At 40.2% G+C, this 20187-nt stretch overlaps 1 protein-coding gene across 11 annotated transcripts in view; it reads left to right on the top strand.

The window, feature by feature from the left end:
• Positions 1-20187, top strand: part of RBFOX1 (RNA binding fox-1 homolog 1) — a 1591566-nt gene that overhangs the window by 1184983 nt on the left and 386396 nt on the right. The window contains exon 1 of one of the 11 annotated variants that reach the window (XM_039349795.1): positions 9667-9976. The exons of the other annotated variants lie outside the window; for them this stretch is intronic. Coding sequence (XP_039205729.1) covers positions 9833-9976 — 144 coding nt within the window. The 5' untranslated portion in view covers positions 9667-9832. Of the gene's footprint in view, positions 1-9666; positions 9977-20187 lie in introns of those variants that run through there. 11 annotated transcript variants of the gene reach the window in all.

Genomic DNA, 20187 nt, shown 5'->3' with positions numbered 1-20187 from the left:
CCAGTACTGGGTCGCAACATGCCAGCAACCAGTCCGCACAAACAAGCAAAGGTCCGTCCACGAAATGCAGGCAGCACACAAAACCACGCACCCTCCGGTCTGCAGAAAAACATTTCTCCATGGAACCGGTCCCTGGTGCCCAAAAGGTTGGGGACCTCTGTTCGAACTCTAGAAAGTAGGCAATGGCAAATCACTTCTGAACCTTTCCCAAAAAAACCCCAGCAGTAACAAGTCCAGGCAGTCACTGGGGGTCAGCAATGACTTGGACACACAAACACACAGACCCGTCAAACTTAAAACCAGTGTGGGCTGAGATAGGAGTACAATTCAGGTGATTCCAAGGAAAGACTTGTATAGACTGGAAAAACTAGAAATGAATATGAATTGAAAAATGCAGTAACATAGACGAAATCATTGATCTCAGGAATTGTTACATTGTATTAGGGATCTGGTCCATTTGCTGACCTTCCTTTACTGGTTGATATGTGACAAAGTTAGTTGTGAGTGATAGGAAAATTGCTTTCACCTCATTTTTTAAAATCTGTTCAGAATTTAAGTTCCCTGTGAGTTTTCCCCCCAGGTCACTATGTTGGCTGATGCATCTCATCATCCCAATGAAAATGATGCCCTACGAAAATGTGATTTTATTTTTGCTTCTGCCAAAGACATGGCAATAAGGGACTGCATTTGCACAATGTACTCGATCCTTCGAGGGAATTAATTCAGTTTCATCATTTGCATGCAACATGGCATTTTAAGCTAACCAAGTGGCCTGAATTGATGCAATACTCTAATGCACTCACATATATCACTGCTACGATCAAAATTAACCAGGTTTAACTAGCCATACAAATGGAAATTGCAATAGAAAAAGCTATGTGTGTTACATAATCACAACCGGACGGTTGACCAATAGCTTACTTCATTGTTTCTTGGTTTCTCTGAGTTCAAAAAGAGTGAAGAAACATAGAACATAGAATCATAGAGAAAAGAAAGTCTTGGAGGTCTTCTAGTCCAACCTTCTGCCCAAGGCAGGAGATCTTATACCAGTGATGGTGAACCTTTTAGAGACCGAGTGCCCAAACTGCAACCCAAAACCCATTTATGCATTGTCGAGTGCGGGTGGGTGTGGCCAATTGGCTGGGGGTGGCCCATTGTGTGGCCGTGGCTACGGTGGTAATAGCAGACTAAAAAGTTCAATCAATCAATTCCAACTTTGCAAGATCTTTTTTTTTTTCCTGGAAGAAGTTGAAATTGACTGATTGATTGAACCTTTTCTTTTGTTTTTTTTTTTTTGCACATGGCGGCAGAGGCCTAAACCGAAAAGGTTTTATAAAACCCAGCTGAAGGCCTAGGACTGGGGCGATGGCGCACGTGCCCACAGAGAGGGCTCTGAGTGCTGCCTCTGGCACCCCGTGCCATAGGTTCGCCACCACTGTCTTCTACCATCCTGGACAATCGGTTGCCATGTGTATTTCTCAAAACCTCCAGTGATGGAGCACCCACAACTCCAGGAGGCAAGTTGTTCCATTGATTCATTGTTCTCGTTGTCAGAAAAATTCTCCTTAGTTCCAGGTTGAATCTCTCTTTAATGATCTTCCACCCATTCATTCTTGACCTGCCCAAGAATTGACCTGAATTTCTGTTTGTGTCTTGGGTCTCTTTTCCGTTTCCCTTTCCGTGTCTTCTGTTCCCTAAAAAATTAGATTCCAACATCCATTGAACAAGAAATGTTTCCATGGCAAAACTCGGCATGCCTTTCTGTGTGTGTGTGTGTGTGTGTGTGTGTGTGGTTTTTGTTTTCTGTGGAACTTCTCAAAGTGATGTCTGAGAAGCCAAAAGGTTCCTGTTAAATGAAAGGAAAATCTAGTCAGGCTGAGCATTCACATGAAAGCTAGAGTGAAAGGAACTGTAAGAAAACGTATTTGTGGGCAGAAAGTGCTAGACATAAATCGGTCTCCTAGCCAAACTTCAGCAGCGAGCAGTAAGCCTTAAAATGTTGTTACCCAATTGCCAGGCGGTGTGGTTTTAGTTTGTTTAGGTTGGCTGGTTATGTGACTGTGGTTTGAAAAATCATATTTTAGAATCCAATCTGTTGTGTTTTTATTCAATAAGAAATGTTTAAGGCCCATGTTTAGTGTGTTGTATGAATGGAGTCCAGCATGAACTCCAGTTATGGTCAATTCAAGTCTTCTGAAGTTCCCGAGTAACAAATTTTTTTCCATATTCCTGAAACATCTCTCAGACATCACCTCTTTTATTTAAAGATAGTTTTCCTCAGGAATGATGCAAAACGAAAAGTTGGCTTCACCCTGATTTCTAAGAGCTCTATTAAAACCTTACAGAAATTCTGAGAAAATGAAAACAGTGGGTGTTTGGTAGCCATGTTCTTGCATTAGCTGCTCTGCCCTGTGTGAGGAGGAAGGAAATAACAACATGGATCATTCCTGCAGATTGAAGGATTTTGGAATTCGTCCAAACTCTTTATCTGCAGTGACCACAGATCTCTGTGTGTGTCTTTTTACTGTGTGTGTGTGTGTGTTTGTGTGTGTGTGTGTATGTTTTCCCTTCATATTGTACTTGTGGATATGTATACATTATGAAGTTGGGGCTGTAGGTCATGTCACCAGGTGGATAAAACAGTCACCAACATTTTGAACCATAGCCCAACTGCAGTCTCTCCGAGGAGGTTACATTGGAGTAAATATCCATCCTTCCTTCCTTCCTTCCTTCCTTCCTTCCTTCCTTCCTTCCTTCCTTCCTTTCTTCCTTCCTCTCTTCCTTCCTTCCTCCCTCCGTTCCTTCCTTCCTTCCTCCCTCCCTCCCTTCATTCCTTCCTTCCTTCCTCCGTTCCTTCCTTCCTTCCTCCCTCCCTCCGTTCCTTCCTTCCTCCCTCCCTCCGTTCCTTCCTTCCTCCCTCCCTCCCTTCCCCTGTTCCTTCCTTCCTCCCTCCCTCCATTCTTTCCTTCCTTCCTCCCTCCCTCCATTCCTCCCTCCCTCCCTCCCTCCCTCCCTCCCTCCCTCCCTCCTCCCTCCTTCCTTCCTTCCTTCCGTCCTTCCTTCCTTCCTTCCTTCCTTCCTGATGGTTTGTAACAGCTATTGCTATACTTTTCTCCAGGACTGGTAGAAATTTCACCATGTTGAGACTATAGAAACTGAAAATAATTTTAGTAATATTATGGTTTTTCTTGAAGTATCACTCTAGTCTATGCCATTATCTTTCCCTTCCCTTCCCCTCCCCTCCCCTCCCCTCCCTTCCCATCTCTTCCCTTTCCCCTTCCCTTTCCTAGCATTAAGCAAAATTAATATTTCTAAGACCACCTAGCATATCTGAAAAAGACTAAAATCCTTTACATGAAATTAAAAATAAGAATGTAAGGGGAAAGGCATGATAATACTTCTGAATGCCTAGTAGGGATATTTTTATATGCAAAAGTAGATTTAGCATTAGAGAAGATATCAACTCTCAGGCCATAATTTATTATCTGCAGTTTAGTAGAATTCTATAGTACACGAGCAAAACTTTCCTCAATTGTGAAACTGTTTGAATTTGTTTGCCCATTTCCAAATATCTGTATTTTTGGCCCTTTGGAAAATGCACAAACTTTAAGCTTAATGCCATTGATGAGGTATTTAGCCCTGTTTCTTTTCCATTGGTATATCAGCAGCAGCATTCTGCTTTAAGCTGACTCCACTCTTTATGTAATAAATAAAAAATACTTGAAATAAAAGGGAAAGAAAGTCTTCATTGTTTTTTTGTTCCAAAATGCTATGTTAATTAAATATCAACATAGACACGTTTTTCTTATTTTCTCTTTTCCAATGTTCATTCTGTAAGCCAAAAATCCTTTGATGCTTCTTCTTGCTAGTGAGATGCATAGGAGAAGACATCCAATGCTTCATGGAGACTTAAGGGGACAACCTATTTTATTTTCATGTCTCTGTGGAATATGGAAAAATTGGAATACAGGTGGTCCTTGACTTACAACAAGGGCTGTTTGAAGTTACAACGGCAGTGAAAAAAGTGACTTGTGACCATTTTTCATACTTAATGGCCATTGGTCTCATGATCAAAAGTTGGATGCATGGAAACTGACTCACATTTATGACAGTTGCAATGTCCCTAACCCTAACTCTAACCCAATGCCAGTAGGGAACCAAATTCACTTAACAACAATGTTACTAACTTAACAACTAACAGCGATTCACTTAACAACTGTGGCAAGAAAAGTTATAAAATGGGGGCAAATTCACTTAACAAATTCACTTAGCAACAGAAATGTTGGGCTCCATTGTGATTGTAAGTTGAGGTCTGCCTGCATGGCAAATTGTTTTCCCTCTGTTGTGCAAGGATCTATTCCAGCCAGGGTCTTTTGTGGTCCCCGGCTGGGAAAATATTGCAAGGCACCTGAATCAATTTAAGAATTGAAAATGTGTGCCCGTCTTTATTATAAGCGAGTGCAACTTAGTGAAATGGGAAGTGGCTGCTTGTGACACAATCGTTTACGCAAGGGCAGGTCAAAGGATGATCTGTCAATGTTTTCTCCCAACTATGGATTTCTGCTTTAAAAAAGCAGGCAGTGTCTCTCTTGCAAGCTTCTTTTCATCAATTAATTAATTAGCTGAAGCTTGGAAAAGATGGTTTCTCAGGGGCTTCTCAGCCCAGATCACTCCTCCCCCCCCCCAGGACGCTCACTGAGTGAGGTTGATGGGTGATGCTTTGGCTCCCTCTACCCAATTAGGGAGTGATGGATTAATCTCATTTTTTTTAATTAAAAAGAAACACTTAAAGGTATGTCTTTGCACTACAGATAGTCCTTGCCTTACAACAGTTCTTTTAGTGACTGTTTGAAGTTACAGTGCTATTGAAAAAAGTGAGTTATGACCGTTTTTCACACTTATGACCATCACAGCCTCTCCATGATTGCATAATCAAAATTCAGACACCTGGCAACTGACTCTTATATATGACGGTCGCAGTGTCCCAGGATCACGTGATCCCCTTTTTGCGAGCTTCTGACAAGCAAAGTCAATGGGGGAAGCCAGGTTCACTTTACAACCATGTAACTAACAACTGGAGTGAGTCACTTAACATCCAGATTCAGTCTCAGTTTTGTTCCATACAGTATTCACCTTGTGAACTCTAAAACTTCCTCCTTCTGTTATGTATTCAAGATGGACAGTGTTTAATATTTATTATGTAACATATGTTGTATATAGTATGTTTAAATGTGTGTTGTGTATGTGCACACTGTGAGAGCAAGCAACTCAATTTCATTTTTTAATGTGTGCCATTGTGCCCACAGTAAAAAATGACAGTAAAGGTTATCTGTCTGTCTGTCTGTCTGTCTGTCTGTCTGTCTGTCTGTCTGTCTATCTAAAGCACTGTGGTATGAAAGGTTATAAAATGGGGCAAAATTCATTTAACAACTGTCTTGTTTAGCAACAGAAATTTGTGCTCGTAAGTTGAGGATTATCTGTAGATGATCCTTCTTCAGTGTAATAAGTCTCTGGATAGGGTTAGGAATACAATCCCTGGTATTTTTAGCAAGTAGGGTGCAAATTCTGAGTGTTTTAGTCTCCATACAGGGAGTCTTTGACTTACAACCATTCTTTTAGCAACCATTCAAAGTTGTCAAGTGCCCAAATGGTTGTGGGAGTTGCAATGGTTGTGGGAGCGAGGACTGATCCTAAGTCACTTTATTCAATGCCAAGTTAACTATGGGTGGTCACTAAACAAATGGTTGTAAGTAGAAGACTACCTGTACATTTGGAGTATACCATCTGGGGAAGAATGTACTAAACCCATATAGAACGGAGTGGAGTGGAATGGAGTAGAGTACAATAGAGTAGAGTAGAGTAGAGTAGAGTAGAGTAGAGTAGAGTAGAGTAGAGTAGAGTAGAGTAGAGTAGAGTAGAGAGTAAGGAACATTATGGATGGGAGAATAGAAATAGGAATAGGAGTAGAGTAGTGTAGAGTAGAGTAGAGTAGTGTAGAGTAGAGTAGAGTAGAGTAGAGTAGAGTAGAGTAGAGTAGAGTAGAACAGAACAGAACAGAACAGGAATAGAATAGAATAGAATAGAATAGAATAGAATAGAATAGAATAGAATAGAATAGAATAGAATAGAATAGAATAGAATAGGAGGGACCTTGGAGGTCTTCTAGTCCAGCCCCCTGCTCAGGTAGGAGAACCTATACCATCTCAGACAGGTGAATGTCTAGTCTCTTCTTAAAAATCTCCAGTGATGGATAGCGCTCGAATCACAGCTATTCATTTAGTGATGGTGCAAAGTTACAATGCACTGCATATATGTGTGTGTGTGTATTTCTCCTCCCAGATTGTAAACCTTTTTTCATTTGGTAGAAGTATTTCACCCATAATATGACATATTGTTTAAAATTATAATTTAGAAAACAAGAAACCACAGCCAGTTCAAAGGAGTTCACGCGCAAAATATTTAAAGTTTGATGGCATCGTCCTTTCTTTCACTTTTTTAAAAGCACATTATGTGCAGATTGGTTTATTAATCTCTTCCTGCCATGTATTTTTCATGAAATATTTTGATAACAAGTTGCATTGAAGTCCTACCTTATATTTATAAAATAATTCTTGTTGAAGGAAGGAAGGAGGGAGGGAGGGAGGGAGAGGGAGAGAGAGAGAGAGAGAGAGAGAGAGAGAGAGAGAGAAAGAAAGAAAGAAAGAAAGAAAGAAAGAAAGAAAGATTGAGGCATATGCTGAATAACATGTTTATTGTTCTGAAAAAAGAAAATGGAAAAGCAAGATAATTTTGTTAGAACAAGAGACTGCTTAAGGCAAGGGGGATAAAATGCAAGGGAGGGAAAAAAAGAGAAGTGACTATACAAGGCTTCATTTTATGTTAGTGTTTCCTTTCTTTCTTTTGTGTCTGTATCTAGGCTTTCAATCCCCCCCCCTTTTCGTTTTTCTTTTCTTTTTTTTTTTACTATAAATTAATTTTGGCTGTTCACTCTAGCAGTGATATCAGAGTAGCTCAAGCTTATGATACTCTGCAGCCACATCGACTTTTTCAGCATATGAAAGACCACCCCTCTTTTGTGAGTCCCAGTGTGTGTCTGTGTGTGATATTATGTGTGTGTGTAAATTTGTATTTCAATTTTTGTTTTGTGGGGGATAAAATAAGGGGCCGTGGAGTGGAGTGGAGCAGGTTTGTTAAGATATCTGCCTTTTGGGGAGCGGAAAAGGTATTTAGTGATAGCAGGCCATATGAAGCTCAGATGGCTAGAGCTGGCTGCAGTGAGATTGTTACCCTACTCTGTTGTGTTTTTTTAAGAAACCTTTTGATAAAAAATGTTTGCACCTTCTTATTATACAACAGCTAACTATTTTTGAAGTGAAGAGTGATTTGCCTCTACTGCAGGAATCCTCCTGTGTTCTGTTTGCATTTTAGTTCAGTAATGGCTTGAAGGGGAGGAAAATAAAATAAAATTTAAAGGAAAATGCGTGCTAAGAGAATAAAGCAGCAATTTCAGACAGAAGACCCGGCAATATATGAAATGTTCATAGTTTGAGATAAATGCTTGATTCTTGTTCTTTGCACCAAATCTTCCATTCCTGTTAGTTTCTTCTTTTCTGTACAGATAACTTTTTGGTTGTTTTAAGTTTCTGAGTTCCTGTCTTAAAATAAAACCCTGGGAAGGAGAGGACAGGAAGGAAATCTTCAAGTCAAAATGTCCAAATTCCTTTTGATTAACATTAAGTATCTTTTCTTGACATCTTACTCCTATACGGAGAGGAAAGAAAGAAAGTAAAATTTGACCTGAAGGACAAGTTTTAAGCATAAATGATTTCCATTTGCAGCCACATCCTGTTTTATTACATGAAGATTAAGTTGGTCGGCTAATGAATAATTATTACTCCATAAAATAAAGAGGGGAAGACAGACTTTAAAATGGGGGACTCTGATTCCAGCGAGGCATATTATTCATAAGTAAAAAAAAAGAAGTAAATATTAGTTTTTCCTGGGTGACTAATGGTATTTGTTCACCTAACCAGACAGAATCACCTCTTGTAATGGATAGGTCTTTGGGCCACCTTTAATCATCTTAAATGAGAGGAATTTACTTATGTGGGTATGTTGAGAGAGAGAGAGAGAGATGGGCTTTGCCATACCTTGACTTTTATTCCTTAAATATTCAACTGCAGTGCCTAATCTAATTTTTCACCATAGTTAATGGTCTTTTACAGAGAGAAAATTCAAGGGCTGGTGGGAGGAGCTTGAGGGAGATGATGGAAAATCAAAGGACACACACACAGAGAGAGAGAGAGAGAGAGAGAGAGAGAGAGAGAGAGAGAGAAATACACACACACACACACACACACACACACACATATAAATACAAATACACACAAAGAGACCCTCACACCTTTTTAAAGCTCTGAAACACTATATTCGGCCCATCCGCCAGTTTTGGGTAGCCTCTCCTAGAACTGTTTTGTGTTTTTATGACCACAACAATTATTGCGATGATTATTTGCTTCGGTTTGTGCCCCCAGCCCCGTGCAGACTTCTTGAGGCCACATACAAGGACCTTATTCCAAGCGTTTCTAGCTGGAGACGCTAACTTTCTTGTGCAATTCCATCCTAAATCGGCTTTTTATTTCTCCTTTCCTTCCCTTCCGCTTGCCTCTGCAAGGGCCATGCCTTTCCATGAGTCCGAGGCCTGCCACACACCCAAGGGCATCTCCAGTCTGGCTTGCCTGGGAAAAACCCAGGACTCTCTTTCCGGTCCCAGCTGGGCACTGACATTAATTTACTGCAAACCTCAGGCCCGTGTGCAATACATCTTGCTTGCTCTCACTCCCCCCACCTCCATTTTCTCTCCCCCTCTTTTTGACACTCTGGGGGGAGGGGAGGGGAGGGGGTTTAAAAATGCAATTATTTGAATTTTGGCAAGTGGGCAAGAGAGCCTGCCCTGGTTGGGGAGCCCTTTGAGAAAGGAGAGGCGCCCGTTGCTTGAATCCTTGGGAGCAAAAAGAGGTCTCATTTCACCACCACCACCACCACCACCACCCCCCCCCCGCCTGCTCTCGCTTTCCCACAAGAGAGCAGCGAGTGTGCAACGGGCTGTGTGTGTGTGTGTGTGTGTGTGTGTGTGTGTAGAAAACCCTTCATGCACTGGATGACATTGAGGGGGAATCTCGCTCGCAGGCTGGAGGCGGCTTTCTCTCTCGTTATTAAAACCCTTCTCTTTCACCGGCTCTCTTTCCCTTTCCTCCTTTTTTTTGCGTTCGGTTTTTGCCTCCGCTTCGCTTCGCTTTGGGGAAAGAGCAGGAAAAAAATAAAATAAAGGGGGGAGGGAGAGAAAACCAAACAATTGGGAGCAAATAGCCTTGACTTGAGAGACGCCGGAGTGTAAGGTTTGCACACTCGGGGGCGGAGGGGGGGGCAGACGGAGAGCCTCCCACACACCCAACGCCACCCTCCTCATCCTCACCACTCACCCTAACCCTCCCCAGAAGAGAGTAGCGGGGCAGGCTGCGGGGTTACGCGCGCGCGCGCGGGCTCGCGTGTCTTGGAGAGGGGGGGGTGTTCTTTTTGTTTTGATTTTTTTTTTTCTCGGCTGGCAGCAACCCCCCCTCCCTCCTTTCCTCCCTCCCTCCTTCCCCGTTCCCCTTTGGAGAAAGTGAGCGGTGGCAGGTTTACAGGGGGAAGAGAGCAGAAGAGAGAAAAAGAAAGAGAGACAGAAGCAAAGAGAAAAGAACGCGTTTTTCTTCTTTCTTTCTTTTTCTTTCTTCTCCCCCCCTCCTTTTTTTTTTTTTTTTTGAAGCTGAGGCAGGATTAGCCTCTCCTCATGCAAGCCCCCCCACTTGTCGTCCGCCGAGTCGAGAGTGGCAACATGCAGCATCCTCTGACAGGGACAACCTGCGTGGCACTTCCGAATGTGGGTATGTGTCCCCAGCTTTCCTGTGCCTTGACTCTTATGTACTTACAGCAGGTAAGTCCATAAGCAACTTTTCCCCCCCTTTCCTCCCAGCACCCACAAATTCTCTCTCTCTCTCTCTTTTTCTCTCTCTCTCTTCTCTCTCTCTCCCCCCTCTCTCTCTTCTCTCTTTTCTCTCTCTCTCTCTTCTCTCTCTTTCTCCTCTCTCTCTCTCTCTTTTTCTCTCTCTCTCTTTTTCTCTCTCTCTCCTCTCTCTCTCTCTTTTTCTCTCTCTCTCTTCTCTCTCTCTCTCTCTTTTCTCTCTCTCTCTCTCTCCCCTCTCTCTTTCTTCTCTCTCTCTCTCTCTCTCTCTCTCTCTCTCTCTCTCACACACACACACACACATACACGTCTTTCCTACCCCCCCCCATCTCTGTATCTCTTGATTTAGCTATCTCCTTTGCCCCCTCTCCGTATTTTCCGCACCTCTTAGACGGGGGAAAAAAAAAATAGCTTTCTGCCTGAATGAAGTGTATAATTGCCGCTCTCTTGTAGCAACTGCGTCCTTATGCACGTGTGCACGCTAATAAGAAAAGAATAGTCCTTGGGAGGGTCCAGATTTGAATCTCGTGTGCTCTTCCATCTTGGTCCTTAACGGTGTCGTAAATTTGCACGATTTTGGAAAGTTTGACGGGTGATTATTATTTTTTTCTCCACCCCCGCCCCGGTGCTTTTGCTCCCCCCCCCATGCCTTCGTTGTTTCTTTTTGTGCAGGGAATTTAATAAAGATGTTGCTTTTTGCTACTTCAAAGGCAGGTTTGCAAGTGACCCCCCCCAAAAAAAGGGGGGGATTTAATGAAAGGGGAGAATTTTACCTTTCTCCGGCAGGCAAACGCGCCGTTCTAACCCAGAGGCGCGAGGTTGTTCTTCCGATTGCCCTCTGAAGTTTGAACTCTCGGGTTGGAAACGTCGAGACAAAACCGTCCAAGGTTGTTGAGTTCTTTGTTGGAAGGAGATGCGGTCCGGGGGGGGGCGGGGGGCGAATCTAATGAACGGGCAAGACGCTGGCGTGAAAATTTGAGAAGTTGATCGCGTTTAGTTGATGAGTCGTTTCTCCACCTGCGATTTGTAAACCTGGATCTTTGAAAGTGGGCACCCGGTTTTGGAGCGGGGGGGGGTGGTGTAAATTTTTTTCCCCTCTAAAAATACATGACTGCCTACTTGACATATTTTTAAGCAGCACCTTCTTTCAATTAACCTTCTCCGGGTACCGGTGGAGTTTCCCAGGTCTTGTGGGTGAAACCACGGGAAGGAAGGAGAAACGGATGGGAAAGCGTGAAAAAAAAGCTAAGCTTCCAAGCCCCGTTTATTTGAAAGTAATCCAATTGAAAGCAGTGGGGATTTTTCCCTAGCCAAGGTGCTGAACCTCTGTGCGCCCGCAATAGAGCGTGAGCCATTATTATTACTATTATTATTATTATTATTATTATTATTATTATTATTATTATTATTATTATTATTATTATTATTATCATTATCATTATCATTATCATTATCATTATTATTATTATTACACCTAGCTTTGCAAATCGTTATCTCTGCTCACTACTAACCGTGAAGGGCTGAGGGACACTGAATTTGTAGAAGCCAGATTAAAATAGAGTGTCATGCAAATGTGATTAATTGCATTGATTCTGTGGAGGGTGTCTTCTCTTCCCCTCCCCCCCCCGCCTTTTTGTGAGTTTTACTATAGCTCAGCTGAACCATTGGAACTGTGACTCTTAGCTATTGACACTTAGCAACTTATGTTCCTCTGTGCTGAAGTTTCTTCCTTTGTCCGTCTCACTTTTATTTATTTATTTTTTGGGGGAAGGGAAGTGTTTTTTTGTTTGTTTGTTTTAGAAAAGCAACGATATTTCCAATACTTCCTTCTTCTTTAGTGCTAGTCTTCTTGTTACAATAGAATTGAATTGATCACAGTTCTCTTTATAGGAGGGCAATTGCAGCTTAAAAGAAGTAGAGTCAACTCTTGTCTGTTTGTCACGCTCGGATCTTGCTCTTCTACAGAGGAAACACACAGGATTGAAGGAACTAACTGGGTATTAAAAGGCTCATCTATACAATAGTCTCTTGTATCTAGGATGGTTTTTGTGTATCAGAATCTCTCTCTCTTTTACACACATATTTATGTGTTTGCTTCTGTGTGTTCTTTTTTAAGGGTCTTAGTTAAGGTCTTGATGTTACTGTCATACTTTCTTTGTGTCATTTTTTTTTAAAGGCTGCTGTTTAGGTTAGTCATTTAGGAAAGATTATTGTGTTTGTGTATGTACATGTGCATGTTGTCATGTGTTAATTTATGAAGGAAGGGAAGGAAGGAAGGAAGGAAGGAAGGAAGGAAGGAAGGAAGGAAGGAATTATTCCTAGTATTTTTTTTTCAATTAATTTTTTTCATACACTTATTTAATATGAAAGAGATAAACTTTAATCTGGGCATGATCACCTAATTATGAGGCAGATGATAGAGCAAAAAAAAATGATGAAGAAGGCTGGGGGAGGAATCTCTTCATCTTATGTTGTATTGGAAAGAGTTTATGAAACTGAAGTCCCAGCCTAGTAAATTTTCCCAATTTAAGAAAATGCTCATGGGCCTTGGCTGAACTGCTCACAATTCTTTTAGGAGTATTTTAAGGCATAAGGCTGATTTTAGGGTCTTCTTTCAGCCAGAGACAAAAGACGAGAAGCAATTTCAATGCACTTTTATGTTGTTCTTGAAGACTCTCCCGTCTTTAACTCTTGGTGTGGATTCAATCTCCACAGCAGAAGGTTGTTTTCATTAACACTTTCTGGAATTTTTCATTGAATTATTATTTTCATGTGAAAATATGCACAAAGAGAGCAGCAGTAGTTAGTACGCTGTTCTGGATGTGCTAATGCACACCCATTAGAACAGTTATGAATCCATGACTTCTTTCCACAGCTGGTGGAATCAGTTCATAAGAATTGTAAGTGTTTAGATATTTACACCTTTTTCCTCTGAATCTGGAGCTTTTTATTTACTGCTTTAAAGTCTTGTAGAGGGAGAAGACAAATTGAAGAACTTGTAAACTGGCCAGTGTATGATCCATAGCAGGTTCTCTCTCTCTCTCTCTCTCTCTCTCTCTCTCTCTCTCTCTCTCTCTCTCTCTCTCTCTCTCTCTCTCTCCCTCCCTCCCTCCCTCCCTCCCTCCCTCTCCTCTCTCTCTTCTCTTTCTCTCTCTCTCTCCTCTCCTCTTCCTTCTCCTCCTCCTTTTTCTTCTCTTCCTCCTTCTCCTCCTTCGCCTTCTCCTTCTTTTCATTAGAACTGGATGAGAGATCTATCAGCCCTGACAACATGACACTCAAGTAATTTATTTCCACATTAACCTGTTCTTCTTAACCATACTCCTCACCTCATTCAGATCCACATTACTTTTTTTAGGTCCCCTTATTCAAACATGGGGAAGCTGCCATGTAACAAGGTTTGCTAAATGGAGACTTTGCTGGGGCTTCCATAAGAATTTGAAGTCCACAGTAACAACAAAGGTTCACTCCAATGCACCCATCTCTCTCTCTCTCTCTCTCTCTCTCTCTAATTCTGGATCAGAATTTTGAGAATCTCACATTTTGAAAGAGTTTGAAAATCCTTGCAACAGAATGAAGCTAGCATTGGAAGTTTATTGAATTCATTTTTTTCCTTAATAATTTGCCTAGAAAATGTACAATTTGCAACTGGGGCATTCCTACTCTCAGCTGGAAAAGTTTCCCATCCATAACATTTTTAAAAAAAAATTTCATGCCTTTCACAGACTCACTAGGAATAACAATCACTTGGGAAACATGAATTAAGCTTTGAAACTGCCAAACGTCCTTCATAATTGTACTTTCTAGTTGGCACCCATTCATTGTTACTAATAAATTTATGAAATTGATTTTTTTCCCCTGCAGAAAAAAAATATCAGCACTTTCCCAATCTACCTTACTGTATATAACTTACATAAACCTACCATAACCTGCTGGCTTACATCTCCCCGACAGCTGGGCAATTCAATTCCTTTTGTATTGTTGATGCAGAATTATGGGATTTTTATTCTTGACAGCAGGTCTCCTGTCCCTTTACATATGTTGGTAAAGAACATGCAGAACACTGAACACCATAAATTTGACAGACGCTTTAAAAAATTGATGTGGCTTTCACAGATTTAATTCGATTTTGTGCATGAAACCATGGAGTGTTGTTATGCTTTTCTTAGAAGTGAAGAAACATTTGCTGGTTATATATATATATATATATATATATATATATATATATATATATATATATATATATATATATTTCCTTTGTCTCTAGAGAATCCATAAGCTAATGAGTCCACTTGGGGAATTGTTTATCTGTCTGTTTTCTTAAAATACTGGTATATCAATTGATGAACAAAACTTGCTAGGTTTATAGATTCTCTATGCGGATCACAGTGTTTTTTGTTTTTTTTAATGTCTCCATAAAACTGCTTATCTTCCACAGTAACAACAATCTATATTTTCTTTAGATTATCTAATATGTTCTTGTTGAAGAAGAAAGCTCCTTGGGGGACACAGCAATTCAAACAGATGTATCAGGAGATCTGACTGGGCTAAATAGTTCAGATCAGAAGCTTTTGCTTTAGGCCAGTGGTTCTCAACCTTTTTAATGCTGCGACCCTTAACCGGTCATAAGTTGAGGACTACTCAACCGGTCGTAAGTTGAGGACTACTCAACTGGTGCAGCATCCTTTGCAGAATGGGACTTTTGGCGGACTCAGCAGGGCAGAGACAGCCTGGACAATTCCTATTGGCTTTTGAAAGCCAATAGAATTAGACTCTATTCAAGAGAGTCTATTCTGTTGGCTTTCAAAAGCCAATAGAATAAAAGGGAGTAGCACAGCTAAGGAAAAGGGGGAAAAAATGGCGGACTGCATTGTTTGGCGACCCCCGTGAAATGGTCATTCAACCCCAAATGGGGTCCCGACCCACAGGTGGAGAACCACTGCTTTAGATTATCTAATATGTTCTTGTTGAAGAAGAAAGCTCCTTGGTGGACACAGCAATTCAAACAGATGTATCAAGAGATCTGACTGGGCTAAATAGTTCAGATCAGAAGCCTTTGCTTTAGGCCTTCTCTGGGTTACAGGGGGAAAAATATCACAAGAAAGCTCTTTATTAAGAGGCGCGGAAAAAGTAAAAACCTTGTGTTAGTTCTTTGAGCTCATTTCCTTCCTTCCTTCCTTCCTTCCTTCCTTCCTTCCTTCCTTCCTTCCTTCCTTCCTTCCTTTCTTTCTTTCAACAAACTTGCAAATTTAGTACCAAAGCATAAATGCTTAATCTCAAGAAAGCTTCCCTGATTCCAGTGGGATTTCGTTTTCAGCGGAACACATATCGGATTATAGCAGTGGTCTTTAGCATACCAAAATATCATTGGAGGTAAAGGATATTTGAAACCAGTATTGTCTCTGTCAGAATGTTTAAAGCTTGAAATGGAAACATATTGTATGATCTACCTACCTACCTACCTACCTACATACCTGTCTGTCTGTCTGTCTATCTGTCTACCTACCTACCTACTTATCTATCTATCTATCTATCTATCTATCTATCTATCTATCTATCTATCTATCTATCTATCTATCTATCTATCTATTCTCTGTCTCATCTATCTGACTACCTGTCTGCCTGCCTGCCTACCTACCTACCTACCTACCTACCTACCTACCTACCTACCTACCTATCTATCTATCTATCTATCTATCTATCTATCTATCTATCTATCTATATCTTCTCTCTCTCATCTGTCTATCTGCCTGCCTGCCTGCCTGCCTGCCTATCTACCTACCTACCTACCTACCTACCTATCTATCTACAGTATCTATCTATCTATCTATCTATCTATCTATCTATCTATCTATCTATCTATCTCATCTCTATCTTCTCTCTCATCTGTCTGATCTATCCTCTATCATCTGTCTGTCTGTCTATCTATCTATCTATCTATCTATCTATCTATCTATCTATCTCATCTCTATCTTCTCTCTCATCTATCTGATCTATCTTTCATCTAACCGTCTATCTAGCATCTATCTATCTGTCTGTCTGTCTGTCTGTCTGTCTATCTATCTATCTATCTATCTATCTATCTATCTATCTATCTATCCTCTCTCTCATCTATCTATCTTTCTTCCCCAGAGTACAAGGATTTGCAAAGATCCCATCTCCATAGAATTCCTTACAATAGGCTCCATTTTGATTCATACTAGCTTTCATATTTTTAATAGCTCTATGTAGGTGGGACTCTATCCTCTCTCCTTCAAGATCTTTTAGCTATGAGAGATCTGAACTGGCTTTATAAAGCAGACAAGAGACATAAGTTTTCAAAAACTGATGGAAGTTAGTTGGGATATTGTGCTCCTTCTATCTATTCTTGTAGTTGGGCAATTCATCTCAACACAGCCAGGGATCTTTAATATATACTATGTAGGTCATCCATTGTTATGATATGCATCCAATCTTCCAAAATTTAATTATCCTTCTGTCTATCTATCTATTCATTAATAATTGAATAAAGTAGATTATTGATATATGGTCATATTAAAAAACAGTAATTATATTATTCTAATGTAATTAGAATACAATTACTTGATGAAAACCCGCCAGTCATACCAACAGAGCACAATAATAATATAGATTATCTACAACTCAGTGGAGAATTATTATTGTTATTTTTTAAAAAAATAAAAGGAACCAGAATAGCAAATCTTAAATCACAGAGGGAGAGAGAAATATAAAGACAGATTAAAACATGATACTGTAAAGGCAGAATAAAATATCACATTATATACCATTATAGTTAAAGTATTTGTGAGCACAAAAATAGATTGGTGCTGAGAAAGAGAAATATGGACACCTGAACATTCTTAATGTGATTATTCTGAGATGGGAGTCACCACCAAAAAGTCCTCTCTCTCTCCCTCCCTCCTTCCCTCCCTCTCCCTCTCCCTCCCTCCCTCTCCCTTTCTCTCTTTCTCTCTGATGGAAGGAAGGTAGCTAAAAGATTTCCATGGATCTTTGATAAGTCATGGATAGCTGATGCAGAAATATATATAAACCTCTTGAAATTCTGCTTTGCACTAACAAAGAGTTCACATTCAAGTCTGTTTCATAGCACAGCCATGGCATTGTCGATATCATGCGATTGGTAGATTTTCTCCCAGTTAATGATGATGCATTTGGTTTGTTTTAAATGGTGAAGTGATTTGTGCAAAGGGTAATTTGTTTTAAATGGAGCCATTTCTCATGCTGGATACCAGGAAATCGAAAGCAATTGAACTAAAACTTCAGTATCAACCTGCTTGGTCTTTAACTAGAAAGTAGTTCATAGTGGAGATATTGAATCAAGAAAAAAATTCCTATTGAAGAAGTCAGTTTCTTTTTTACTTATTACAGTAAAATATTCACTGTTCCATATGGAGGCATTTTTAAGAGTAACACATTTTAAGAAGTTATTTCTTCAGTTTTGCAAAATGCAAGGGACAGAGTTAAAAAAAAATTTGACAGCCAAAACTTCTATCATTTAGATGTTCTACCATTTTTGTTTTGCTAATTTTGTATCTTTTCTCTCCTCAAACAAGAACTTCCCCATAAATCCCCAATGCAGGAGTTATTGTTTAATCAAAGTCTTCTCCTCCTCCTCCTCCTCTTCCTCCTCCTCCTCCTCCTCCTCCTCTTCTTCTTCTTCTTCTTCTTCTTCTTCTTCTTCTTCTTCTTCTTCTTCTTCTTCTTCTTCTTCTTCTTCTTCTTCTTCTTTTTCTTCTTCTTCTTCTTCTTCTTCTTCTCCTCCTCCTCCTCCTCCTCCTCCTCCTCCTCCTCCTCCTCCTCCTCCTCTTTCACTTCCTCCACCTCCTCCACCACCTCCTTCCTCTTCTTTCCTAACTGAATTGTAATGTAGGTATGATGGAAGTACTGCAGGTGAGGATATCTTCCAATTTGATTAAAGAAGAAATGGATGGATAGGTGGATGGATAGGAAGGAAGGAGAAGGAAGGAAGGAAAGAAGGAAGGAATCACCCATATTTCATTACAGTGCTTTTTAGAGAAAAATAAGAAAATTTGTTGTATGTCATCCTGCTTTAAAGAAATTTTGGAAGTCTTGCTGTCATGGAATATAGCAACCCAGTTGGGAGAATGAAGTGGAACATACAACATTATGTCCATATCAGTTGCATCGATTGCCAGTTTAATTCTCACCCAAGTTCAAAGCCATAAATAGTTTAACTGAGGTATCTGAAAGATCATCAATACTCATATGCTTTAGCTTCAGCCCTACAATTGCCCATGGAAACTCTACTAATCTCTCTATCAATACTGTAAGTTCCATTAGATTAGTGAAAAAAAATGAACCTGCTCTGTAGTAGCTCAGTCCTTGCAGAATGACATATTGTTAGATGAATACATGGCATCAGACTGGCATCAACGCTACCACTTGTGACAACTATCTAACTCCTCCTACTGTGTAGTTGTTTCTTCACCTTCTGCGATCTTGACAAATCATCTGTAGGAGGTTCAGCCTGAGGGAGGGATCAAATGTGTCATTAGTCATGAATCCCTGCACTCTCACAAGAGATCTAAGCCCAGCTCACCTTGAATTCCTTTCTATTCTTAACTCCCACTAATTTTTCTTAACCATTACTAGTTCAGATCCTTCCGAGAGCTTAAGCTTGCAATAAATCTCTAACTAGTACTAGTTACTAATTCAGATTCTTCAGAGAGCTTAAGCTTGCAATAAATCTTTAAACTCATTTGAATTGCCCAAATCTCCTGATTTCCCTGAGGCTTGACACCTTCTGTATGTATATATATAAAATGCATATAAATGCATGGCATTTATCATATATATATATATATATATATATATATATATATATATATATATATATATATATATATGGTTAATAATGCTAAAAATATGAACCCTGGGAGTATTCATATCAAAAAATAAAATGAACACCAGGGTAGTAAAACTATAAAAGTTTAATTAAAAAGCGCCAAGCTTTCGCCGTCCCTGCCGGCATCATCAGGGCTAGAGCGCCAGAAAGTGTGAGAGTTTTTTATAGGCAAGTCAGAGTCTGCGCCCAGCTCCTCGATCTCGTCACCGGGCCTAATTGATTCAACTGCGCTTGATTGGTTTGCTTCTTCCTATTCCTCTTAGTTACGTGTGTGTTGTCGTCTCTCCTCCTTTCTTTCAATTCTGGGATGGGTGGGATAACTCCCCTACCGTTCAAATTATCTCTGTTCTTCAACCCATCCTCCCCATCAGGTTTGAGTGGTAATGTACACTTCCCCTTCCTTTCCCAATCATCATCCGCTCGGTTGTTCTTTTTGCGATAGCCTTCTCTTTTAACTTTAGTACTTTCTCCTCCCATGGAAGTTCATTCTGAAAGTGATGGCCCATATCTATGGGGACAAGTTATTTCAGAGAAAGGATGACCCCACTAAGAAGGCCCAACTATTGGATCTTGTAGATGCAACTGCTGAGGGGTTGGGACCCTTAACAGAATCTCTCATTTGGATGTAAGAGAGGACCAGATTGGTTTCAGAGCAGGCATTCTTGGAGATAACCAAACTATAAATCATGCAGGGCCTTAACAGTTATAATCAGCACCTTGAATTGCAACGGACAGCCAATGGAATACCTAGAACAGATGTTAGATATTATATATGTCATATCTATACTGGGGGCAGGGGGGGCACCCAGTCTTATCTGAATATACAAAATTGAATTAGATTCTTGTCAAATACTGTTCTGGAAACTGCTGGTCTTCCAAAATAATTGATTATTCTCAGATTATTGCTCTAGCATTTTAAGTAAAATGTCAGGAATCAAAGCTGTAGCTTGTAGCTTGTGTGTGTTTTATGACACTGGACTCCAATTTACTCTATCAGTTATTCACAAATTCTAAGAGGAGGTTCCAATTCTAAACTTTTTGAGCTAGTATGAAGTTGATCCAATTCATATTTTACTGGTGTTACAATAATTTGTGCTTTCTCAGTCCAGTTTTACCTAGCTTCATAAACAGGTGCATTCCTTTCTATTTCCGCACCATCTGCATGGAACAAAAGCTTTAGTTTTGGAAATTTCATTGTTGGGAGATTCAGTGGTTCATAACCTTCTTGCTATGGATACGGATCCCTTTACAATCCAAATTTGTATTGAAAATTCTTTAAAAAGATAGATCCAAGTAGAGA

The sequence above is a fragment of the Crotalus tigris genome, unplaced genomic scaffold (genome assembly GCF_016545835.1).
Source record: "Crotalus tigris isolate CLP2741 ecotype Arizona unplaced genomic scaffold, ASM1654583v1 scf7180000018301.7375997, whole genome shotgun sequence".
Lineage (NCBI taxonomy): Eukaryota > Metazoa > Chordata > Lepidosauria > Squamata > Viperidae > Crotalus > Crotalus tigris.
This window is presented reverse-complemented; position numbering and strand designations above follow the sequence as displayed.